Consider the following 26,233-nt stretch of genomic DNA (forward strand, 5'->3'; position numbering starts at 1 on the left):
CTGTGCTTTTTTAATTTTTAATATAGATGCCAGAAGAAGAGGCATTCTGTGTGTTTGTTAAATTAATGCAAGATTACAGACTACGAGAACTCTTTAAACCAAGCATGGCTGAACTGGGCCTTTGTATGTACCAGTTTGAATGCATGATACAGGTACGTAGAAAAACGATCAAACTTTCTCTTCAGTAACTGTTAATAAGGAACTTGGGAATTAGTTCAAGAGCAGGCATGTCTGACTAATAGGCTGTTCTCTTGACAGTAGCTAGTTTCAAACTTCAGAAGTAAAGGCATGTGGCTGTGTGGTCTACTTTTGTAACCTTTGGCAGACAGTGACTGGCTTTAAACACTGAAGCATGAGGATTTGTATTGCTACAGTTTAAGCATATGAATGTCTCTGGATTGAACATTCTGAAAGTCAATGTCTTCACAGTCAATTTATAGCTATTTTAAAAGATGGAAACTAGGAGATACCCTCATATGTAGAATTAAAATTGTGTTCAGATTTGGGACACAGAACACTTTCTTCCTGGTCAGGCTGATAGAGACAAAGAGGTTTGTGTTTTGTGATCCAGTTCCTAACATGATGATCCGGGGTGGGATGTTATGTAGCAAGTAAGACATAGGTCTCTGGCCATACCCTAGATCTTTCCAGCTCTTTTTTTTGTAGCCCACTCTAGATGTGACGTAGGGATTTACAAGCTTGTGACTTCCTGTTAGGATCAGGAGGCGTTTTGCAGGGTAGAAGTGCTGTAGGGCATTCTGTACTGAGACTTCTGTTGCATGGATCTTGATAGTGATGAGTACTATCTTTCCTAGTCCAGTGTGACAAAGCTGCTGTCTGTACTAAATATAAATTATTTTCTTTGTTCAAAATTTGTCAAAAACACGGACACACTAAAACTACCAGCAGAAGCTTAACATATATATTTTTTTTTTCTTCCTCTTCTTTTCCAGGAGCATCTTCCAGAGCTTTATGTGCACTTTCAGTCTCAGAGTTTCCACACTTCTATGTATGCATCATCATGGTTTTTAACTATATTCCTTACAACTTTTCCACTACCAATTGCAACAAGAATATTTGATATCTTTATGTCTGAGGTAACTACTTAATACTCATATGTTCTATTTCAAGAGTAGCTGTTACAAGCAGTTATTTAGGTAGTGGTATAAATCCCATTATGATGGGCAAATCTCAAATAATCTTGCTTTTTAGTCCTTATGCTTATCAGATTATTTTGTAGGGGAAGATGTCTGTGTATGTAGTTTGTCAAGGAAGAGCAACTGAATCTTTGAATGTAGATACTGTATGCAACTTTGTACTCTAAGCCTATTGAAGAGTTACCAAATCTGTCAGTTCTGGATGCGATGCAATAGGGTGTCGCATACAACAGGGACCTCAGTTTCTCACTACTACAGTAAGTTTGGGGTGGAAAATAATGCTGCTTTCAGACCAAAGCTAAGGCTCCATGGGGATATGAGGGCCAAGAAGAGGGAGTGTTGGCATCTTTTATTGTCCAGATGCTGAACAGTAACCGAAGAAATTTATGGAATTATTCAGTGTCACTATCACAAAGACACCTAAGTTGTGTTTAGGATTAGAGCTTTGTGTGGTTGTAACTGGTAACAAACCAAAGCTTATGGTCTATTTATGCTCTTTCTCTGCAATCATCTCTTAGAAAATAGTAAGTCAAAGGTGGATCCTTTCAGCTTACACTCAAGAATGTCCAAGATAGTGTATATGAGTGAGACTTTCCCTTGTATCTGTTTAAATAGTTTAACTGCATTGTACCACGTCTGAAACTAAAATGGCTTTTTTGAGAAGTACCTGGGGGTTTTTATACTAACATATGTAAAATGTTTAATAAAGCTGACAGAGAGAACACCTGTCAGTTGAGTTTTTACCTCAGCACTAGTCTCTCTGAGAGGGGGCGGTCTGGCATCAGGACAAATAGCCGGACTACTTGCCCTTGGGACAAAATAAGAAACCCAGAACCAATTTGTTGAGAGACTTTTCAGTAGCCCTTTTGCTTGTTTGAGAAACTGGGTGAGATTTCCAGCATTAGTAAAGAGTAGAATCATTCTGTACTGTTGACAATGCCATGAATAATTGTTGGATATTTCTTAACTTCTATTTTCAGGGTTTAGAGATAGTATTTCGAGTAGGTTTAGCAGTACTTCAGATGAACCAAGCAGAATTACTGCAACTTGACATGGAAGGAATGTTACAGGTAAATTAAGGTTATAATAATTTTAAGAGATGTCTGATGTGTAATGTGCGTGTGTGTGTGTATTTCCTTGCAGCTATTAATTATATGTAATCTTGTGCTCTGATTGCTTTTAGCACTTTCAAAAGGTCATTCCACATCAGTTTGACAGTGGTCCAGACAAATTAATCCAAGCATCTTACCAAGTCAAATACAATGCAAAAAAGATGAAAAAGTAGGTATAACGTTTTCAGAAAATAGATTATAATGTTGCTAAGAGCTACTGTTTGTTTATCTTTAAAACTAGTTATTCAGTATTTAATTTTGAATTTTCCATCTTTAAATTTTTTGGTGTTTTATACTATAAACAGTTAAAACTGAAGTTCTGTCTGCAAGAAAGTTCTTCTAAAGCAGTATTTGCTATTTTTCTTAAATATAATAAAGCTATATCTCATTTACAAAAATAACCTAAAAAGCTTTTGAAGAAAGCTGCAAGTTATGGGGAATTACAGCACTTCTGTAAACAGGATCTGAATAGAAAAAGCAGGTTGGGGGCGGGGGGGTGTATTGTTTGTTTTTTTCAGGGTGAAGCAGGGAAAGGAGGTTAAACTTCATGATCTGGCCTAAATTCTTAAGACTTTAGTTCTCAGGAGCTGGAAGAGTATTCACAGTGCTAAAGAGTGCATGTATGGTCAAGATTAGTGCTGTTTAAAATATAAATTGATAAAACTTTGTAATACCGTTGATAATTGTAAAATAACTTTCATTTGGAGTTTGAAATCCCAAGCATAATACTACTTTTTTTTTTTTAAGGTTAGTTGCATGTCTTTTCTTCTCTGCCTTTGGTAAATTATGTTTTGATAAGCCAAGCTGCACATATTGTGCTTTTCCAGGGTTAAGTTTAGCGATTCTCCAGTTGGTTGTAATGTATTGTACATTCACTGTTCTTGCACTGCAGCTTGCGCTAGGGTCTTTCAAGTTGAATTTGCCAATCCTTCTGTCAGAGCCTATGATCAATGCTGTAGAGAGAGCAGTCTTCTCTAAAACAGAAGTGGTAACAAAGCTTTCAGGAAAACACTTTCTCTGAAAGCCAATATAAGTGTATGTAGTTTAAAATTGTGCCCTTCCGAGTCTAAACTTCCTTGGTTGCCTTCTGTAGAGGCATTGCCTATCTCACCTTGTTTTTTCTTGTTGCCACCTTTTTCAATTGGGACAATTTTGTAGTTGCTGGAGAGGGGTCAAAATTGTTTTACATGCTTAAGATATTTGTCTCAAATCTCTTTGCATCTGGCTTCCAGGCTTTCTCTCTTCTTTTGGCTGAATCTATTGAATTGATTATTGTATAATTACATTGAGTGGTTGTTAGAGAGTAGCTCCAAACCATTGCCACTGTAAATGTATACAAGCAAGCACCTGCACTTCAGAGTGCTGGTTTAGAGTCTGTTCATATCTACAGAAGTCTTTGTGTTTAGATTTAATGTCCAGTCTAAATGTTTACAGGAGTGCATTTCAAGTGGCCACTTAAACAGAGAAAATATCAATAATCTGTATCTCTGTTCTACTGTTGTTTGTTAAGTATTACACCAACAAGTAAGTTATCCGCAGTTTTTCTAATCATAATTTACTATTTCTAATTTTTAGGTTAGAAAAGGAATACACTACAATAAAGACAAAAGAAATGGAAGAACAAGTTGAAATTAAAGTAAGAGAGCCTCAACAAATTTATTTATGCATCAGTTTAATTCCTAAATGTGGGGTTACGTATTTGATCTGTATATGTAGCAGGACATGTAACTGAGGTCCCCAGAATCTTTTCTTTCAGCATTTGTATTTGGGATGTCTGTTCGTAAAGGACACTATAAGTGTAATTATTGAGACTCCTGGTGGATATTTAAAGAAAAATCTTTGGAGACCTGCTGTACCTAGTTTTCATTATTTTCTGCTGACTAAAGCTTGATTACAAATGGCATCATTTATCAGAGGTTCCAAATATGCTGGTTCAGATGTAGGTGTCCTACACAGGAGGTTTGTAAGACACATGTTAAGGCAGAGTTTACCAGCATGCACTTGAGTGGTTTATCATTGATTTTGAGATCTTGATTTTTCTTATGCATTGGACCCAAGACTGAGTGTCTTCTGTCTGCAGTCACTTTTTCTTTCGGAGCTTCTGCAATTGATACATAATGTGGAAAAAAAACCACGCTGCAAGTGCAGTTTGTTTCCCTTTTACTACATGACCTACTTCCTGTATGTACTTAATCACTGCATCTTTTTGCTTTTGTGACATAAATAGGCTTTTGCTGCTTTTTTCCCCTTTTTCACATTTTTTTCACAGCATGGTGTTTGATCTGGATTTGCTTCCTTGTGTCATGTTTTTAGCCGGTTCCATGAGAAGACGCAGTGGGAGAAATGATGGGCAAGTGTAGTATATAAAGCTTAGTAGACGGAGTGAGGTACAGCCTTCCTTCTTCCTGTCCACTGCTAGTCATTTTGCCTTTCAACATCAGTTTAAGGCATCGGTTCATCAGAAAAATTCCATTGCATGCACCTGGGAGCTCAAAGGTGTTTCAGGCAGTTTGGTATTGTTGTAACAGGCAGCGAGGCAGTTAGCGGCATTAGGACCTGCTGTAATGGCATCTGAAATCAGCTGTCTGCAGAATAGGACAGAATAAAATCATGTGAAAGACAACTGTAACTTTAGATTCTAGTATTTTAACTTATTTCGAATCCTTCCTTGCTTCCCCCCACACCCCAACAAACACAACAACAAAAAAACAATGGAAAAAACTCCCAACCAACCAACCAAACCCAATAACCCGAAGCTGTCTGTTTCTAGGCCCTGTTTTGGGACCTTATATAAACCATTTCTGACTTACTCTCTTCTGCTAAGAAGCTCCCCTATTTTAGGGAGATGGAAAAACAAGCACATTGAGTCTGCCTTTTAGCCTGGCAGAATAAAGTATTACTGAACTGATATCCGTGGCTCTATTCTTAGGGATACACATCTCTTCTCTCTGAATGCTGACTGCTAAAATTTACAGGAAATGCACAGGTAAAATATGCAATTGAGTACAATTCTTTCTCACTTCTGGGGCGTCTGAGGTAGATAATTCTCAGTATAACCTTACAGATTAAATAAATATAATAATATAATTTAACATAAATTATTGGGAGGGAAAGGAAGGAGACCTTGTAGCTATCTCATTAGCCTGTCCTAGTGCAGGGAGTGCACTTTCATGTCCCTTAACCATGAAGACTGTGTCCGGCTCTGTTTATGAAGAGGAGGCTGTCAAGTCTAATGTGTGGTTAAGCCCTGTGGTTCACCTGCAGACATACTGCCTTCATCTAATGCAACACAGATGCTTTCGTATAACACAAGACGACTTCTCATCTTTGCTGTATCAAGCTGTTTAAACTCATTTGAGTTAGTACATCATATAAAAGGATGTTAAAAAGGTCACTTATTATTTTTATTTTTATATTTATATTGATTTTCATAGATGCGATGAGAGAAAAAACGTTGTTAGCTTGCTTGGCTTTTATCAGACTTCCAGTTCATAATTTGAGAAATATAATTCTGAACTGTTTACCTTCCAGAGGTTACGAACTGAAAATAGACTCCTAAAACAGCGCATTGAAACATTAGAGAAAGTAAGTATGTTGGTGATTAGATTAATCTGTGTTAATTTATACTTAAATTGATGGCAATTTTATTATATGAAATGGGAATCGCAGAATTATAGCTTACTGTTTTTCCTGCCAATCTATGGTCTTTACTAACAGTGCTTAGCCAAATAGCATGGCAATAACAAAGCAATTAGGGTCAGTGCTTGTAAATGTTTAAGGTTGTTATGTCTGGCTCTTAGTGAATATGAAATCAAACATTTTGACATACCCAACTATTGTTGTACTGTTTTCTTTCTGAATTAGAAGCATCTGTTCAAAGTCCAGAAGACTACATGAAATAGTGGACTGCTTGGGTGGAAAAGAGGTTATTGTGAGAGAATCCTCAGTTTTGAAAATCTGAAGTTGCTGGGTGTTTTTACGTAGGAGCAAAATGACAGACCTGCCAATGACCAGAGAGAGATGGAGATGAAAGCAGATTACTTCATCGCTAGCGAATACAGCAGTAGAGGGGTGGTGTTGCAGCATTCACATTCAGTACAGGAAGTCTGCTGCCATTCATTTGTTTTACATAGTTTTGAATTTTTGTAGCAATTTTGGGTACATAGGGGGGAGAATATCTTTTAAGATTTATTTCTCACAAATTTAGTCTGGAATAGAGTTTTGTAAGGCTTCTTTGTAACTGGATATAACTTCAAAAGTATGCATGATAACTGTTGTTGACACATTGCCAACATGCAGGCATTGTTCTCCAATGGCCTCTCCTATATTCTGGTATCATGCTTCGTGTGACAGATTGCATCTGAGCTGGTCTGCTCTAGAATGGGAATGGTCTTGTCCATCTTAACCACGAATAGCAACTATCTTTCAACAAATGAAATTGAATGCTCTTGTGAGTTGCAAACAGTTCTTCCTGTTTCACAGGGAAGAAAATGGTAAAGATTCAATTTAGAGTGACATAATTGAAAGATGTCACACTTCAGATGTTAAATCCATTACAGTTTCTTGGAAAAACAGTCAATTTGTGTCAAATTCTAATTAATTGATTTCTGAATTTAGTTTGGAAAAATGCACATGAGGACATACTGTGAAAGTCGTGACCAAAAATACAATTTTATAAACATCTGTGTTTCTAGTATTGAAGTGCTGATAAAATTAACTGAACAGAGCAGACTCTTTTTAAGAAGTTGGAAGCTGTAGTGAATCACATCAATGCTCTTGGCAAATTTATAATAGTAAATATCCCTGTTTTATACTTAACTTGCAGAGGTTTGAAATAAATTTTTTTTTTTATTAGGAAGTCCATGATGAACTGCCAGATGTTAGTGCTTTTGCAAATTCTGTACTTAAAATTTCAGAATTCACTTTCAGAGTATCCCATTCTGACTGGAAGTAGAACATTTCCAAATAGGAAAATACTATCTATTAATAAGAATTTCTGAAGATCATTATCACAGCATCTGAAAAACAGATCATAAAGTGTGAACAAACACATTCAGTTCTTCTGTTGGAAACTTATTTTTATTTTAAAATATTTTTTCCTCATCCTAACCTATATGATTGAGTTGTGATTTCCTTAGTGTACCTTAATGACAAACATCTTACCTTAACTTCGAAGTAATAGCTCCTATCAACCAGTCTGAACTTTAATTTTAATAAAAATTCCAAGGACAAAGATGGTCTGCGAATAGATGTGTTCTCTGTTGTAGAATCTGCAAAAATTGAGTGATTTCAAGAGTGATAGAGTAGAAATTAATTAAATGTGCAACTGGGGGGCTGGGAATGTAGTGCTTGTCAGTGTGCATAAATGAACATTTCTTTCTTGCAAAACTTTGGCAAGGAAAGAGAATCTATGAACTGCTCAAGAGTTACCGCAAGAGTTCAGTAAAACAAAATATTAGCTGTCATAGCTGAAATTTTCTACTTGTGTCTGTCAGTTTGCACCATTTAACTTTCCTGCTTCATCTTTTTGGAAGCTTTAGTTCTGCGTGAATGCCTCAGTGCTTAGTGGAGTTTCCTTTGTGCTCAAATTATGCCTGCCTTTCATGTTGTGGATGGACCATAGACTACGCGTTGCATCTATCTACTAGATCGTATCAGATAATATATCAGTAACTTTTGTTAATTAGGGAAGCAAGCCATTCAGATAAAAATACCCAGTCTCCTGTAGGTGAATTTTAAGTGTTACGGAAATCTGGCTTTGACACCGTCTTGTATCAAAGATGGACTGTGTTAAATCTATTGCAGAAAGGGCTGCTTCCTGGGACTTCTGGCTGAGTTGCCTTAATTTATATGAAGAGCTGTTAATTTTGCAAAAAGAGTTTGTACAGAAAATGGGTAGAATTTGGGCATTTTCTTTCTCTTAGCTCTTGTCTTTTTTGTCACTGTTATTACCCCTTTGGTTTTTGGTTTTTCTTTTCCTTATTTCTATCTGAATTTTTCCTTTGTAGGAAAGTGCTTCCTTGGCAGATAGATTGATACAGGTATAGTCTTTTAGTCTTTTACTGTATGACTCTCTTCCTACTCTCAAAAAACCCCAAACTGCTTTAATGCATGCATATTTGCATGCTGTACTCTATCCCTGCTTTGCTGATTTGGAATAAATATAGACCTAATCTCTTGCTAGAAACTTGTTTAATTTTGTTTACTAAAAATATATGAACCCCATACCTGCACGTTATAATAATTTTCCTAACCTAATGTAATTTTTTGGCACCAATTCCTATGACAAATGGATTCTATGACACTGTATTAACACTGAAATTGAATATTGCGAACTTAAATCTGTGCATGTACAACTGAGTAATATTGCATGAAAGGAATTTTATTGGATGCAAGTATGCAATTGTGCTTGCTAAACCGATGCTGAACTTTGTAATAAAGTACTAAAGCAGCCGTTTAGTACTACCTTGTCCTAAAACTTCTACCAATTGTATTCTATACTCTTTGCAAAACCAATCTGATGAAATAAGCAGCTAAGCATCACAAAGGCAGTCTGTCTTGGATTTGTCCTCAATTGCTTAAAAAAAATAAATTATGTCCTAAGGGACAAGTGACAAGGGCCCAGGAGGCTGAGGAAAACTACCTCATAAAACGGGAGCTGGCCACCATCAAACAGCAGAGTGATGAGGCCATTACTAAACTGGAGCAAGCTGAGAATACCATCAGGGAGCTCCAACAGCAGCAGCAATGGGTAAGGAGCCTGGCAGCACATCATCTCATCTTTTTCACTCACTTGTGTTTATTTTTCCTCATCATGACATGGTCTCTGTGCTGTCCTTGTAAATGCTTGTTCATTGTGATTTGCATTCTTAAAATTACACAAATTGGACTAAGTGATATTTTGGTCTGTTCCTACTGATAAATGAGATTCATAACCCTGGATAGATGTAAGTTATTAGTTTAAAAAAAACAAAAACAAAAAACACAACAAAACACATCAAGCCAAAAACACAACAACAACAACAAAACCCGACCCAAAGCCCCACCACCACCACCAAAGAAATACGAACAAAAAACCACACACAAAACCTTCGGTAGCTCCTAATGCTAAGAATCTAGCCATTGCAAATTGTGTCACTCTGAATACTCACAAATTTGAGAGTTGACACACAATGCCTTTACCTAGCTTCTCATTTAAGTCAGTCTCTTCCATGTTAACATTTCTTCTGTGTACCTTCCCCCCCCCCCCCCCCCGCCCCTGCTTGCAAAAATAGAAGGGTCTTGTCCCTGAGTTTGGAACTACAGGACTTTATTAAAAGGTGGGGGTTTATGTGTAGATAGAGCAGGAAAATAACTTTTAGCAGCTGTCTGTAGTACTGTGTGTGTATGTACTATGTGTTTTAGGCAGTATAATGTGCAAGACTTCAGACCGTTACTGTGAGACTGAAGTTACTTGGTCTAAGCCACTTACAAAGTGCTCAGTATCTTCTCTCTCGAGAGGGAGGGAAGCAGTTTCAGCAGTCTTCACTTGCTGAATAAACTGCGCATTAGCAGTGTTGATGTGAATATGCTCGTATTGTTTTAAGTCAGTGGTATCCAAGTACTTGTCTGAAGCCCTGGGCATTTCAGGTGTATGAAATACAACTTTTTAGAACTACAGCATACTGCAGCTGCTTACCAGATCCCTTACAGGCAATACAGCAGTTTCTTTTATACATCTTCCACCAAAGCTCTGGAAATACTTGTATCTCACTTGGAAGGTGGAGATGAGATTTACTGTTAGACTGAAAAGAAATCATAACTTAAATGCAACATTATAGAAATAGTTTATTATGTCTGTTTAATGCATTTCAATGTAAAAAAGGTACATCTTTTAGAATAGTTGCAAGGAGTTATTAATGAGCTGTTATTCTGTAATGTGTAATGCTGCTTTTTATTGAACTTTAGCAATTTCTTTAGGGGAAAAAAACATGAGGAAATTATGATGAGGAAGATGGGGATGTTCTAGCAATGCTTTCCAAAATTTTAGATGTGATAATCTCTCAAGTGAAATAAAATGAGAAATGTTTATAGACTTGGGTGGTCAGCTGTTTACTGTCTGATTACAATAGTACACATGCTTTTGGAATGTGGTTTTGGAGGTGTCCTGGTTTCGGCTGGGACAGAGTTAACTTTCTTTCTAGTAGCTGGTACAGTGCTGCGTTTTGGATTTAGTGTGAGAATAATGTTGATAACACTCCAATGTTTTAGTTGTTGCTAAGTTGCGCTTATCTTAAGCCAAGGACTTTTCAGTCTCCCGTGCTCTGCCAGCAAGCAGGTGTGCAAGAAGCTGGGAGGGAGCAGAGCCGGGGCAGCTGACCCGAACTAGCCAAAGGGGTATTCCATACCATGGAATGTCATGCCCAGTATATAAACAGGGGGGAGTTGGCCGGGAGGGGCGGATCACGGCTCGGGAACTAACTGGGCATCGGTCAGCGGGTGGTGAGCAATTGCATTGTGCATCACTGGGTTTTTTCCTTTCCCTCCCCCTTCCTTTTTTTTGTTGTATTCCTTTTCATTACTATTATTATTATATTTCATTATTACTATTGTTAGTATTATATTTTACTTTAGTTATTAAACTGTTCTTATCTCAACCCACAAGTTTTACTTTTTTTTCCTTTCCTTTCCTCCTCCTCACCCCACTGGGAGGGGGAGGGGGAAACGGCTGTGTGGTGTTTAGTTGCTGACTGGGGTTAAACCATGACAGGAGGCATCCATGTTACTTACCTGTACTCAATTAAAAGTTATTAAAAGAGACTAAAATGCTGTATTTATCTATTAATTAATTGGTGGGTAATATGACTTTTAAAGCTAATGCTTTTAATTGTGCTGGGGACCTTATTAAGTAGCAATGATGGGGAAGTCTGGCAGGTTGGCTACGCACGGGAACTGGTCCTGAGCAAAACTATAGATAACTGTGGATTGCAAAATTGGCTGGATTGGAGCTGTGAGGGCAGAAGATTGGACAGGTACTGCAGGAGTAGAGAGTAAGTAAAATGTGAGAATGGGCAGTTAATTTGAGTCACACTTCCTACCCTGCATGCTTGCAGCCTTGTTTTCCTCCACTTAAACGTGAACATGACTGTAGGAAATAGTCTGACTATGCATGGAACTGAGGCTGTAAGTCCATGTGGTTATAGAGGGATTTGTGCCTAGTAGCTGACTAATTCTGAAGTGTAAGGAATAGTACTGTGGTTTTGAGGACCGTCTGAATTAACTTAGACAACGTGGTGAAAGTGTTAAGATGGTTTCAATTAGTACTTCCCTAGATTCTGCTGCATTATTAAGATTTGTACTTCAACAGGCTTTTAACTTTGCTTCCAAGCATGGAAATAGGAGTAACAATTGTCAACAGCCGCGTGCGCTTGGGGCACCGCCTAGTGGAAATCCATGACTTGCTTCTGAATTTTGGCATTTCACTTTGAGTACGCCAATAAATCTTTTTGCCACTTCCTAGTGCCGGTAGCTTTGCTCTTGGCAATACTCCTCTTCAGTATTGTCTTACGAATATTTGCTTGAATGTTTTTTTTTTTTCTCCTATTATTTCAGTGTTCTTTATGATTAGCAAAAATGATTGCAGAGCGAACTTATAAATGCATAGTTTATCTGTACTTATTTAAAGGTACAGCATCTATCCTACATATTTTATAACCTACATCTTTTTCAATCTTGAGTTGTCTGTTTCAGCATGATAGAAACTGTAAAGTTCAGGTATGAATTTCTGAATAGGAATGTATGAAAAGAACTGCCTAAGGATACTTGCGGCTGCCTCTTCTGAACAACACTATGGGATTTAAAAAAAAAAGAAAACAAAACACAACCCACTTGTAAGTCATGAGGCAGGAGAAATAAGAGTAGTGGTTTTTGTTTTGTTGGTAGCAAAAATATCTAAACCATAGTATTTCTAAGAAGGCTAACATATCTTTTGTAAAAAGGTTATGCATTTGTATTTAAATAACATCTAGGGTTTATTCTACCTGTTCTATGAGATTTGATAGCACAAATTGGATGGCTTAAAGGTAAGTATTGAAAGTGCCTACAGGACGTGTGTGTATGTATCAAGAAATTCTCCATTGCAGCACTTCTTTGTAAGGCTGAATACAGAGATGGGTAGAGGAGTATTCTTTTGACTGAAGTCCAACACCAGAAGCCCAAGTTACGTGCAACTTCCATTTTTCCTGTGCTGAAGTACTTATAGGGAGTTTTTTAGTTGAACCAGAATGACTTCATTACAAAGTATTGAGTCTTAGAGAGGTTCTTCTTACCATTGTTTCTTAGTGAAAGGAAGGGAAGTTCTGCTATAGTACTTCTCCCAGATGACCTGAAAATAGTACTAATGATCATATAATAAATCACATACTAAGTGTCATCAAATGTATTCTACGTATTTCTGAATATATTTAAGGTCATTTGGAAGGGGAAAAGGAAGCAGAAAATAATAAGGTTTGAGATGGAGACTTCACAATTAATTTTACTTTGGATGCAAACTTTTACATCTTAGTAGAGAGCAACTCTGTCAGTCTAAGGTTTTTAAAAAAAGTGTATAACCTGTACAATTTTTCATATTGATAACTAGGAAAAAATATTGTAAAGTTAACAATATTCTGAAGTGCTTTTGGAGTTCAGTGCTTCAGCTACCTAAACATTTGCCTGAATGGTTTTCAAGAGAAAGGTACTAATCTGTCTTTGGCTTGTCTAATCTTCAAATATAGAAACTTGCCAAAGGCTTCTAGATGTGGTGGGTAACCAAACGATTGAGAGGAAGGTGGTTTCTTCCTCATACTGCTAGTAAATCAAGAGCTGCATAGAGGAAGTTGTGCCTGGCTTCAACAGAATACAGAAGGTTTTCTTTTGAGGCATGCTAAGAGCGATGGTATTTGAGGAGTTAGGGGTGAGGGTAATCAGCCTGTTCTGACTTACTCCTGATAATCATGTGCTGAAGCTTTTTTATTCTGTTCTTTTTCTCCTGTTGTTTCTAAATGAAAAAGGTAGCTTCTGCTGGATGTATAAAAATGAATAATCTAATGATTTCTGCCAGTTAATACACCTCCAGAACACCATTCTCAGTCTTTCCCAGTCATACTCTAATTTTCAATGATTACCCAGTTCATCAGTCTGAATGCTTGAAAATTGAATCTGAGAAATGAGAGGCAGTTCAAGCTAAAATTGCTTCACATCTTGTTTTTAAATAGGCTCTTCAAGAGTATTATGTGAAGATAGAATTTTAATTGACTAAACATTCAGAAGGAAGCATATGCATTTTGCAAGGTAATTTATAGCCACGTATTTGGTTATTGTTACAGCAACTCCATAACGCATAGTTTCTTTTCGGGAACTCACGCTAAAATGACTGATAACAATTAAGAGCATAATAATTGATATAGGGAATATATGCTTGTAAATGAGTGTTGCAACCTTATGGAAGGCTTCACTTTATTTTAGAATATACTTTTTTATACTACATTCTGATTTGCAACCAAAAGCAGAAAATAAAAATACTGCATTTAGTAAAGTACTACAGTTAGTGCTTAAATGTGTAAACAAAGTTAGCTGGGCAGCTGCTGAACAATCTGTTAGTTGCCCTTCTATGCAGTATGTATGTATGTAGTATGCCCTTCTAATGCCCCAGAGTACTGGAAAAGCATTCTGTAATTATGTGTAATAATCTGTCATTGGCCAAAATAATATTAGGAATGGTTGTGTCAGTCTCTGAGATCTTGCTATTTCTGAGATTTTAAGAAAAGTTGGGGGAAAATAAATTCAGTTGTGTGAAGCCAAGCAAGGACTTGTTTCTTTCAGAAGTAAATGGCTGTAGAACTACATTTTTAGTGCCTTATATTACAGACATCTTTTCAACACAGCCAAGAAAAAGTGTTACTGTGGTTAAAATGTTTGGCTGGTGCCTGGAAATCTGGATTCACGTTGTGGTTTTTGTCACAAATTCGAGGGCTTAAGGCAAATATATAAAAGCAGGGTTTTTTTGCTAAAGAAGTCAGTCTTAAAGTAGTTGTCAAACATCGTTTTGACTGTAAACTTGTGTTACCTTTATGTACTAAATTATTAAAATTGTGTGCGTTTTTTAAGGAGCAAAAATCACAACTTTGAACTTGTGAATATTGTTTTTTTAAATCTGTTTTATCTTGGCTGTGGTTTTTTTGCCAGTCTAGCAAGACTTGATTTAAAGTTTGTTGTGGCTAAATAGATAAGGAGGCCTAATATATTCCTTAGGCAGGCGAAATCTAAAGACAGATTTAAAGAAGGCATGATTTGTGCCTGAAACTGGATAAGTAACTTTTCTAACACTCTCCATTACTTACTATTTGACAAACATCAGTTAGATTTTTGTAGTCCAAAACTATTTACAGTACATTTACATACTGTTGCAAAATCAGGATGTATTCAGCTCTTCAAATCTGCTGTTTTCTCTGTTTCCTGGAAAGTACAAGGGGGACTTCTTACCTGAGGAAAGAACACTGCATTCGCTCTCGTTCCATATGTATCATAAGCAGAATCTGGAACAAGAAACGTAGAGTCTGTTTCAGTTGCTGTGTGTATCATCTGATGAACTTGTACAAACAGCCAGGGAATAAGAAAGAGCTGTTGCCTATTCTCTGCGTCTGCATGTTGTTACATATGCTACTCATGCTCCCGTATCATGTGAAGCAGTTGTAGAAATGCATCAGCATTGTCCACCCATCCTCTCCTTACACTCAAATCAGGGCTACCTCCACTGCTTGCTGAGGCAAAGACACTGTGGGTTGAAAATAACATGAATTAAATTAGTATTGTATAAGGGGAAATTAAATATACTGTGATCTCTGTACGTTAAGCATTCCATGTGTGTTCAACTGCGCAGTTAAGTAGGACGAGCACTTAAATGGATAGTCTCAGTGACACTAAAGACTGCCTGCGTGAGTTATATTTGCCTCTTATTGCTTTGTATATATCCCCTCTGTTATAGCTCCTTGTAGACATATATATAAGAAATACAATCAATTGTAACACTAAGGTTAGTTAGTGTAGATTTTTAATTTGGATTGTACTGTAAGTCATGATGAAAGGCTTAGTTGGCATGCAGAAGTATAAAAATAAATGAAAAACCATTTCCTTGACCATGTAGTTACGTGTTGTAAATCCTTGTTTTGTCCTGTTTGCCTTTGGTTTGTGCATTAAAGGTCAGAGAATGTCAGACCCTAACAGAAGCATATGGAACGGAAGACTTTTCTGTTAATTTTGTCAACTGTTTTTAGATGCAGAAAACTAAATTGTTTGATGCAAACATAAAGTAAGAAATAGTTGTATCTTTAGTGTAATGAAAACTCTATGGATTTTAAAGTTGCATTGTTAACTGAATAAAACTTCATCTATGAATCCAAGTATAGTATTTATTCTTCACAATGTAGTTAATGGTGCCAAAGGTGTATTACATGATTTCCCTTTAAACTTAATTTTCAGGGTAGCTATGCATACACAGTAACTAGGCAACTATGCTTTGGGGATTTCAACACCCTTTTTTTTTTTTTTTTCTTTTCTTTCTTCCTTCCCCCAAACCAGAAATTTAAATGCTGATTTAGGATGGCATGGCCTGTCAAGCAAGTCTGACAATCTGTGGTGAATCTCAAGTCATTTTAAAGTGACCCAAAAAAGAAATAAATTGTATTTTGTAACTATTGACTGGAGGAAAAAGTTAAGTGGGGCTTTTGAATACAAATGCTTAGTATGACTTCAGTTGGATGTATCTGTTGAAAGATGCAGCTTCATTAAATTGTGCTTTAGCAAGTGAAAGGATAGATCTCACTTTTAACTCCAGCTAATCAAGAGTCAAGAAATAAGCTAATGGTGAATTAACTTACTTGAGCAGAACTGTGGGTTTTTTCCCTTCCCCCTGAAGTTTGGAAAGGGTGACCTTAAGTTCTGAACCACTGTTTTATCACTGAGGGAATGTGTTTGGGTGTGCAAAGCTGGCTGGGGATAGTCTTGGAGTAAGTCTTGCATGGAAAGAACCAAATTTCTTTGTAGCTTGGGCCTATGCTGTCTGTCTAGAAGGGGCTATACTGCTACTTGTGCCTGCATTTTTCTCACAAATCCCCAGGGCTTGCCCTAGAAGAGAATCTCGGAATATGTATAGTGTGAGCAAATGAGAGCCAAGGGTTGGAGTGGAAGAAAGGGGCAAACCAAAGTGCTTGTGCATTGAAGCATACATGGCTTTATTTTAAATCCAGGATTATGGAAGACTTCTGTTGAATCAGAGTTTAAGTGAGTAGGGATCAAGAGAGATACTTGTATTAACCTCGTAATTAGCTAGTCTTTGCTAAGCATCTTTTTCTGCATATCACAAAATAATCACAGATCCTTTGAGACTTTTTCAGTTTGGGTGACAATGAGAGAAAAGTGTGAGTTGTTGCTCATCAGTACTAATAGGGGTCTCAGTTTGGTCTTACACATTTGGCTGTGTGGAGGTGCAGTTGTTTGAGAGGCATAACATTAGGGTTCTTATTGTTAGCAGTCTGGATGGACATATTAATAGACTTGTATAAGGTAAGCACTTCTGTTGCCTTAAGCTAGTATTCCTAATGTTAAGCATTTGAATGTACTTTTCACTCCAAATCTGGCATATAAAAACCCCTTTCAAACCATCTGTGCTTCATACTAAACATATTTCTGCAAACTTTGTAGCATAAATGCAGTTCACAATACAGTGAAGACTTTGTGCTACAGCTGGAAAAAGAGCTGGTCCAAGCCAGGCTGAGTGAAGCAGAATCCCATTGTGCCCTGAAGGAGATGCAAGATAAAGTTCTAGAGATGGAAAAGGTAAATCAAACCAGGACCCTCTGTATAAAATAGCACTAGAAACAGAATACAGGTCCCTGTAATTCTTTGCATAACTGTGCTCTAGAATCTTCGCTTCTATGTTTTCATGATTGCAAGATGCTTTTCAAACCTGAAGTTAACATAGCAAAAAAACTAAGATCTGTTTGCACTGGGAAAGGTTTGTGAAGAACACATCACTTTTCTCCTGTTCTTGAAGCCCACTGCAGTGGAAAATTTGAATTCTGGTGGAGTCTTTACTGTAAACATCAATTGTTTCAAAATTATATCCTGCAACAAGAGCAGTAGGCTTAGGGTGAGCATTGAGGTGATGTGAAACTAAATAGTTTGGGAGGGGAGGAGGAAAGATTTCAACATTACCATTCCCAGGTCTTGAGTTCTTGAGTGTCTCCCACTTCGTCCCATTATGGGCAGGGAAAGAATACCCCCACTGTTCAGTATCACAATCTCTACTGCTTTTTGGGTGCCATCCCAGCTTGTAACTTACTGATGCCAGAGTTCAAGCTGTACTCAAACCAACTGTCAAACATTTACCTTTCTTTGAAGAAAAACTTAACTGCAAAATAAAATAGGAAAAAAAGGAAAGAAAAAACCCACTAATTGACCTAACATAAAGACCCTTTTCAGATCCTGTTGTATTGGCTTTGGAAATTGTTTCCTCATGGAAATTTTAAAGAGCTGTATACTCAGGAATGTGGCCAGAACTTACTAGCTAATTAGATTAACCCACTGGAGTCAAGATTTTACGTTTTTAATTATCTGAGGGGCTTGCTGGGAGTCTGACAGGCTAGTAGTGTGGTAGTTTTTACTGTACTGAACACTGGTAAGAATTCAGATCTAAGGTATTTTTCAAAATTCAAAAAGAGACTGCTTCTTTACTTAATGTTCATCAGCATGAAGACAGCATACACTGAACTTAAATGTGAAGAAAAACTGGGGCAGTGGGGGAAATTCCAGTGTAGCAGACAAACCCAGATGTACAGTAGTATTTCAGTCTGTCGTAATGAACGTAGGCACATGAGAAAGTGACTGAAGTTAACTGCCTCAAATTCCTACAAATACAGCTCTTTACTGCTGATAGTGATGTGTCATGTAATCTGGGAAAATTCTGCTCAATAACCCAAGACTTGCATGGTCATACTGACAGTGATGTAAAAATTCAGAAACACACCCTGTCACTTCCTATATTTGCCAATACTCGGATCCGATGATTTTGAAACATGGAGATGCTGATAAATGGCTGTTGTGCTGTGTTGTATTCATGTTAATTATGTACTTTACTCAACTCTCAAGAAAACCTGGCAACTGTCACAGTATTACATATCTACAAAAATACTTGATTTTGCTGAAAATTACTACTAAGAAATACAGTAGAAAGTGATGAAGCACAGCTCAACTTTGAGTATTTGGTGACCAAAGATTCGATGTAGGGCTATTGTAGTTAGGCAGACTATGTCCTCTTTCTTCTCCTCTGTTTTTTCCCAGACTTCCGTTGTTATGCTTTCATCACAATTTTACTTTTCCCAGGTCACTCCTGCCATGTGTTTTTCTGTTTAGCTTTCTCTAGTCTTTCTACTTTTTCCTCATATGTTTTTGTAAACATCCATGCATTTTCATCTGTAAGACCTTTTCTTGACTGATGGTTGCTTATAAATAGTAATAGTTGGTTCCTTTGTCAACATATCTTTTCTCCTTTTCAAAGGCAGATGACCTACTTCCCAAAAAATAAATTTCCATTTATTATTTTTCCTGTAAGTCTAAATAAAAGTTATAACTCCAAAGGTGTAATTGCAGTTCCTCATTTGCTTTACTTTTATCAACTAGCTCAAAATTTTTCAGATTTCTTTCCATATTTGTGATGATGTGTGCAAAATAGTGTAAATAGTGCTTTGCTACAGATACCATCTGGGGAAGTCTGGAAGTCAGAATACCTAAAACTAGCTTGTCAATTTTTTTCTGTAGTTGGCAGTTGGAAGATATTTATACACACTCGCTATATCTGGGAACTTAGATTTTTGAGGGATTTTATTTTGCAAGGGATGTGTAACTAAGAAAGTTTGGTTAGTAATAAGAGTTACCATTCCATATCTATATTCTTGGAGTGGGTCTCACTGAGCACAATTTTATTCAAATACATATTTAAGAGGATGGTCCTTGTTGCAGAAGAACAGCTCTCTCCCTGATGAGGAAAATGTTGCTAGACTACAAGAAGAACTGATTGCAGTAAAATTAAGAGAAGCGGAAGCTCTGATGGGTCTCAAAGAACTAAGGCAGCAAGTCAAAGATTTGGAGGAACACTGGCAGGTATGGGTAGCAATACACTTTTAACAATTTTTATTTTCAATGAATGATGATAAAGCAAAAGACTACGAAATTTTGAGATGTAGAGATCAAACAGAAACTAGTGATTGTGGATCAAGCCATTGAGGTGAGAAGATCTTTAAATGCAGCTGCCACAAGAAACTTTACGACAGAAGTATGTTAGAAGTTCGTCCCTAGTTGTTATAGATGGCAGAGAGCCTGCGCTACCAGCTAACCATTCTGGTAGAAAGGAAGTACCTGATCAGTACTCCTACTTCACTAAATATTAATAAGGGCTAGAAATAGGCAAAAGTCTCAGGATATACTTGCAATTCACTGACTTACTGTAGTTGGGAGTGACTGTCTTCAGCTTTTTAATTGTCTGTTCTTAAAACTAGTAAGTTTCCCTGGGCTTCTAGTTTTTAGGACAAACAGGAGCACTATAGCAACTTGTCCCCATATAACTCTGAGACCTTAAATGAAATAAGGGAACACCAGGAAAGATCAGGCATTATCAGCAATGGCATGCTATTTTTTTTAGCGTCATCTAGCTCGTACCACTGGAAGATGGAAAGATCCTCCCAGAAAAAACACAGTGAATGAACTACAGGATGAGCTGATGACAGTCCGATTGAGAGAAGCAGAAACTCAGGCTGAACTGAAAGAGACCAAACAAAGAATGATGGAGATGGAAACACAGGTATGTTATTGAACACGAGCATGTGAGAATTGAGCTGAATGCTGGCAAATTGGTGTCAAATGGTAGATACCCAATGATGATCTTTACCATCTACAGGCATGACTTCAGTTCCAAAATGCGCTTTTTTAATGCTGTTAGACTAGGAGGGAGAATCTAGTGCATACAGTCCAACTTACTTTAATGTCTCTTCTTTAGTCTTTTCCAGGACTAAGCCTTCTGAATTTCTCATTTGGACTAATTGGTAGACTCTGTGAATGTGTGTGAATCTCAATGCATTACATTGTAACTGGTGTAACAACAAAAGTATGTTTAAGGTGTTTTAAATTTCACAAACCTAATTGATAATTCTGATAATAGTAATTCTAATTCTTTAAATGGCAGTGTTTTCTTTCTTCTAGTGAAATTGCCTATACTAGATTATCTGCTGAGGTCATGAGTCTGCTTACTAAACTGTGGACTCTCAGCAAAGCAGCTGCATGTTGTCAGGTTTTTTTTAGCAGAAGCTTTACCTTTCGTGTGCCAGAAAAGAAAAGCATGATTCACCATTGCTGAGATCTGTGCAGAAAAGACAAAAATAACTTGTCTGGCAAGATCTTTTTTGTGTAACTAGGGAATAAATTGTTATTAAGCAAACAAATCTGAAATGAAAGTGCGCTAACGTTGATGAGTTCATATTGTATTAGTGAACTTTCAACTGAATCAATAAACACAATGTGCTGTTGATTGAGAAGGATTTGTAACAGGCTTTTGAGAAATCTTCCCATGAAATACCTACTAAATGTAACTGTTACTTGAAGGAGACCTGTGCATCCAAATGGCTAAACAAACAAACAAAAACTTTACTTGACAAGCTTCAGCATTCCCAGAAACCAGGAGAGCATGTAAGGATGTGCTACTGAAGAGAGGTGAGCTAACTGCAAGGCACATAGTGGCTTATTTCTGACAGAGGCACCACTTTTTCTATGCCAACTGAATAAAAGTTTCTTCTTGCCTTAACTTTTAAAATTTTCGTTGAAGCGTTAATACTGTTTCACTACAGTTAATGTGTGCTTTTGTTTTGTTGCTTTTTCCTCATCTGTGTATTTATTTTAGTCAGTAGGGGGCATAGGTATCCTGCTGTCTGGATTACACGTATTAAAGTCACAAGACCTTTAGGTACTTCTCACTTCAGTGTTATGCATCGAGTCTTTGTATATGCTTATACTGTTTAGCTATCATTTGACAGAAATGCATTGGTTCTCGTGTTATGTACTGGTGTATGCACAGCTTCATATAAAAATGGTGTGACTTCTACTAATACACTGATCTTAATTAAGGTACCGTGTTACTTTCAGGAATTCACTGGACAGAGAAATGTGCACGTAATATTTCTGACATACCTGATGTTTCTTGGATGCATCAGCTTGTTGCTGTAGCTGGGATACAAGTTCACAAAATCTTTGCCTTACTTAAGCAGGAGATTGGGAAAAACAGGTGTACAGGAGCGTTGCAATAATATTCTTACAAGGAGTCATCTGTTGTTTAAGAACAGTTTGAATATCCTGGTCATAAACCAAATGTCATGCAAACTTTTCTGATTACACTTAGAAAATTCTGAATGCTTTTTCATCCAAAGGTTTTTATAGTAAATGATCTGTAAGTCTTTCTTGTCAGGCTTCAGGGAGTTAAAATCAAAGATCTTTCCTTAATATGCATTTTCTTTCCTTTTTTTGTCATAAATTTCAGAATCAGATCAATAGTAACCATTTACGAAGGGCAGAGCAAGAGGTTACCAGCCTACAGGGGAAGGTACAGTATCTTTCTGCACAGAACAAAGGACTTCTTGCTCAGTTGAATGAAGCAAAACGTAGACAAGCAGAGATTGAATGCAAGGTAAACAACATCGTGAATAGACTATGTGTGTGCTAATGTAGATGTACTTTTTGGTCTTGTCTGCTATTGTTGCATAGAATTGTGTCTTAATTGAGAAGCAGAAATCGCAAAACCAAAACTTTCTTTTACTGATTTGACAACATGATCTTGAATTTACCATCTCACAAAAATCGCTTGAGGTTTTGACAGAGCTGCTTCTTTGTGGTCCCACAAAGATAAACTTTAAAGTGTGGTTCTACTCAGAAAAGTGTCTGTGTATAATATATAGAAAGACACTCTTACACAACAGATTCTGATCACTGTGTACTCTGATTGTCTTTAGTGACAGAAGAGGTTCATTACTTCAACACTATTACTGCAGAATTAGTTTAGGTTCAAAAAAAGGGAGTAAGAGTAGTATTTGAATGGAGAGGCCTACAGAAGGGAGTGTTACAGTAGTCATTGCCCAATAGTAACCAGACTTTAAGGGGATATCCCAAAAACACTGGGCAAAAGTAGTTTTTATTACTGTCAATGCACAGAGAGCCCAATCTGATGTTTGAATCTCAGATTTAATTAGTTAATTTTGTAACTAAATCCATAACCATTTACTAATAATTTATGTCTTTAACTTGTGCACACGTAATATGGACGAGAAATAAAGGATAAGTCTTACAAGCTTTTTTCTCTTAACTTGGATGAAAATTTTCCTGAAATTCCTACTGATACTTACTTCAAAAAAGGGCAGTATTAGTTGACCAATCACTATAGTTAAGATATTATTTGCTAGAGACATGAAAACAACTTTTTACTTAAATCTTATTTCCAAAAGATGTATGAATAGTCTTTTATTAAAGCAGCTAGTGCTGAACAGTCAGTAATTTCTAAATAGGATACTTATTAGTATGTTAGAAATGGTACTGTAATATGAGATGAATAATCAGAATACTCTTTATTAAACTGTGGTTGTGAATCGGCAACTTGAGAGCAGATGCTGTTACATAATTTGTTGTTCATGATCTCATCTTAGTATTGCCTTTAATGTAACCAAACATTTTTTATGTGCACTACTTGTTACTATTCTCATTCATGCAGAACACTGTTATTGGTGGAGTGTTTGTTTTTTCAATTTTATCCAATATACATGTATTTTGCTTGTAACACCATACGTACCCTGAAGACTGCGTTAGCTGCAATTCCCTCAAAGGCTTCTGTGGACAATATGAATCAAGAGTGTAGTTTGAGTGGTTTATGATCGTCACTTAGCCTGGAGATGAAATGACATCCTTATTAAAATGCATAGTTTTGCTAGAATATCACACTTCTCAGTTTTTACAGATTTTAATTTCTTCTTGTAATTTCTTTTCTCCAAGGTAATGCATAAATCTAGGCAATTTGTTTGTCTAGTAAACTCTGATCCTGTGTTCATTACTCAAAGCCATAGTGTGTAATTTGTAATTGGCAATGTCTTGCTAGTTTTGCCTTATAGTTCTTTCAGCAAAATGAAGCTGATTTTTGTTGTTGTTCAGTTCCATTTTAAAGAAATCTAAGAACAGTAAATAACTGAGATGTACTCCAGGTATTTCAGGGTTTTTTAGGTTTTCATTTGTCTTGCTGGTTCCATTTGTTTCCAATGGAACCTGAATCTAAAGTGCAATGAAGACATAACTTCTACTGACTCAAACTCCATCACAAGCTTTTAGGAAACAAGACACTGAATCTTAACTAGAATAAATTGCTTCTACTGATGGTTTTTTGTTTACCATAATCACTGGTTTCCTAAGTGCTGTTTTTTTAATGCTGAGATTATTCTTGTTGATTTTTTTTTTTTAATATTCATGATCTTGGTGACATGTCTTTTCATATAACCCATAACTTTTTTGTATGATTGTGTTTTGATACTGGAGGTCCTCATTAATTCTTAAAAGACTGTGAGGGTGTAGTCAATATTCTGAAGTTTTTATGTTGACTATAAAAAGAGAAATATGTCTTTAACCTGACTAATAAGTTTAATATACATGACTGTTCTCACTGGGATAATTTCCTTGGAAAGTTATGTTCTAACATGGGTTAGAGAAAAGTGTGATAGTAATAGACAGAGCACTAGTCATATTTTTTTAGAGGTTTTCTGAAAGTAGCACTGGTCAATAGCCAGTGAAGTAGTGGTACCGACGTACACTAACGTTAGATCCTGAAACTTGTTTTGCAGTCACCGATAGGAAAAAGATTACAGTTTACATTAGTAATATTTCATTTTGTATCATGAACACCAACTTGGAAAACATGTTACAATTTGATGTGTATACATTACCTGGAGTTCTACTGTTTAACTGTGAGCTAGACTGTGACTTCTTGGGATGAGGCTTAGTATAATACCATACAGACTCCTGTACTGTTTAAATACACAAGGTTTTTTTTGCTAACTGTATTGAAAGATGCTGAAATTTAACTTGTTGGAAACTACCTTTCTTCAGTGTAGTTTCCTCTCATATTCTCTTTTTCCTCTGTCTCTGATACGTCGTGAACTGTCATTGTGGATTTATTCTCTAATAATTTATACAAACAATTCAGCAATGTTTTACACATTTAATAAGAATGCCGTGTCATCAAAAAATTAAGCCATGTTAAACAATATATGCAAGTTTAAGCGTTCTCCTGCTCCTTAAATGGGACATAACTTGGTATTGAGCTTCTGATTGCTGTTTCAAACTTACGAAAAACTTTTCAATTTCAGACTCTACCTATATGATAATATACAGTTAAGTGAAAAATGAGAGGATATAAAAAGCCATTGTCCTTTGACAGTTGATTTGTAAGGATTGTTGTTCTGTTTCCTGTCCCTTGCTCTCCACATTCAAACTACTGGAAGCATGATTTTTAGCTTCATCTAAGATTCATGCCAAATGCTTTCACTTTTTCTTGTTCTAGAAGAGACTATTTTGGGTTCCTATCTCCCTACCTCTGCACTGCAATAAATGAAGGAAATGCCTGCTTGGGATTGTTTAAGGTTATTTCACTGTGTGAGGAAAATGAGATTTTAATGTTAAAATGAATTGAAAGAAAAAAAACAACAGCTGAAGTTTAAAGTAGAAAGAGAAACCTTGTTGTGCTTGTCAAGCCAAAACCTTGCAACATTACTGGCTTTTTTAATACTAACTAGGTGTTCAAGAAACCAATGTGTCCTATAGCTACTATGTAAGGCATATGTTACAAGTGTGAAGGGCTAGCTTCCAGCAGTAACAGCAGACTTGTCATATCTACAGTCCTTCTAGAAGTAGGTTCAGTATCTGTAACTTTACTAAGTAGTGTTGCTACCAACTTAGGTTTGGCTTGAAATGCAGATAAGAGCAGGTAGGTTGAACTGATGAAAAGACAGTAGTGCTGTGTAAATACCGGAAATAAAGCTATTTAATATGTTACTGATATAACAACTTTGTATTCAAAACTGACGAAGAAGGTTTCAGTAATCTTTCAGGTAATGTCATGGAGCAATACAGACAAATGTTAAGTTTTTGTAGCACTAAATATTTTTAAAAGTTCCACCTTGCATCTCCTTAAATCTAGCAAGTTTGTTATTCCCAATTCCATTAGAAACTGATGTTTGGTTTTTCTTCCTATTGTTTCAAGTTATCTGAAATCATGCTCTAGTTTTATTTCTGTCACCACATCTTGGCTAGGTAGCAATATTTCTACTTGAAGAGGTGTATCAAAAAAGATATATTTGGATTTTCAACTCCCCAGTTGTTTTTTCTATGCAGAAAGAACTGGTATATTATTTCTGGAGCTTGTATCTTTCTTTAAAGGATAGCTTAAAATACATAAGCAGAAATTAAAATTTTTGTAGCAAGTTGCATCTCATACCACCTAGACAGCAACTGTTTTCTGTCACTGGTGTGTGCTGTTATGTTTTTCCCTTTTTATCTGACTACTGTTTCTACAGCAAGGACTTAATTTCAAATTGTTTCTTGAAACACAGCACTGATCTTTCTAATCAGTTTTGCTAAAGGATTTGCAACATAAGATTTGTGCCTCTACCCCAGTCTTGTCTTTCCTACCATATCAACTTTTGTGGTAATTATTGAGAACATGCTCTGTTTCAGAGATAAAGGATCAGTGCCATCTGGAGCAACACTATTGACTCATCTCAGATACCAAAGTCAAACCAAGCCAGTCCGTCCTTCAGCTTTCAGTTAAATACATGCAATCCTGTGGACTTGTGGGTTTGGCTTCATTCAAGCAAT

At 36.6% G+C, this 26,233-nt stretch overlaps 1 protein-coding gene across 3 annotated transcripts in view; it reads left to right on the plus strand.

The window, feature by feature from the left end:
- The window catches only part of EVI5 (ecotropic viral integration site 5), an 88,542-nt gene that overhangs the window by 24,440 nt on the left and 37,869 nt on the right, over window positions 1-26,233 (plus strand). Inside the window, exons 6-17 of one of the 3 annotated variants that reach the window (XM_050901215.1) lie at window positions 27-152; window positions 954-1,097; window positions 2,138-2,227; window positions 2,341-2,438; window positions 3,845-3,905; window positions 5,801-5,854; window positions 8,278-8,310; window positions 8,874-9,020; window positions 16,988-17,122; window positions 19,304-19,444; window positions 19,983-20,141; window positions 21,867-22,013. In XM_050901215.1, coding sequence (XP_050757172.1) covers window positions 27-152; window positions 954-1,097; window positions 2,138-2,227; window positions 2,341-2,438; window positions 3,845-3,905; window positions 5,801-5,854; window positions 8,278-8,310; window positions 8,874-9,020; window positions 16,988-17,122; window positions 19,304-19,444; window positions 19,983-20,141; window positions 21,867-22,013 — 1,335 coding nt within the window. The remainder of the gene's footprint in view (window positions 1-26; window positions 153-953; window positions 1,098-2,137; window positions 2,228-2,340; window positions 2,439-3,844; window positions 3,906-5,800; window positions 5,855-8,277; window positions 8,311-8,873; window positions 9,021-16,987; window positions 17,123-19,303; window positions 19,445-19,982; window positions 20,142-21,866; window positions 22,014-26,233) is intronic. The other 2 variants (XM_050901216.1, XM_050901217.1) reach the window with 2 other exon arrangements.

The sequence above is a fragment of the Gymnogyps californianus genome, chromosome 8 (genome assembly GCF_018139145.2).
Source record: "Gymnogyps californianus isolate 813 chromosome 8, ASM1813914v2, whole genome shotgun sequence".
Classification (NCBI taxonomy): domain Eukaryota; kingdom Metazoa; phylum Chordata; class Aves; order Accipitriformes; family Cathartidae; genus Gymnogyps; species Gymnogyps californianus.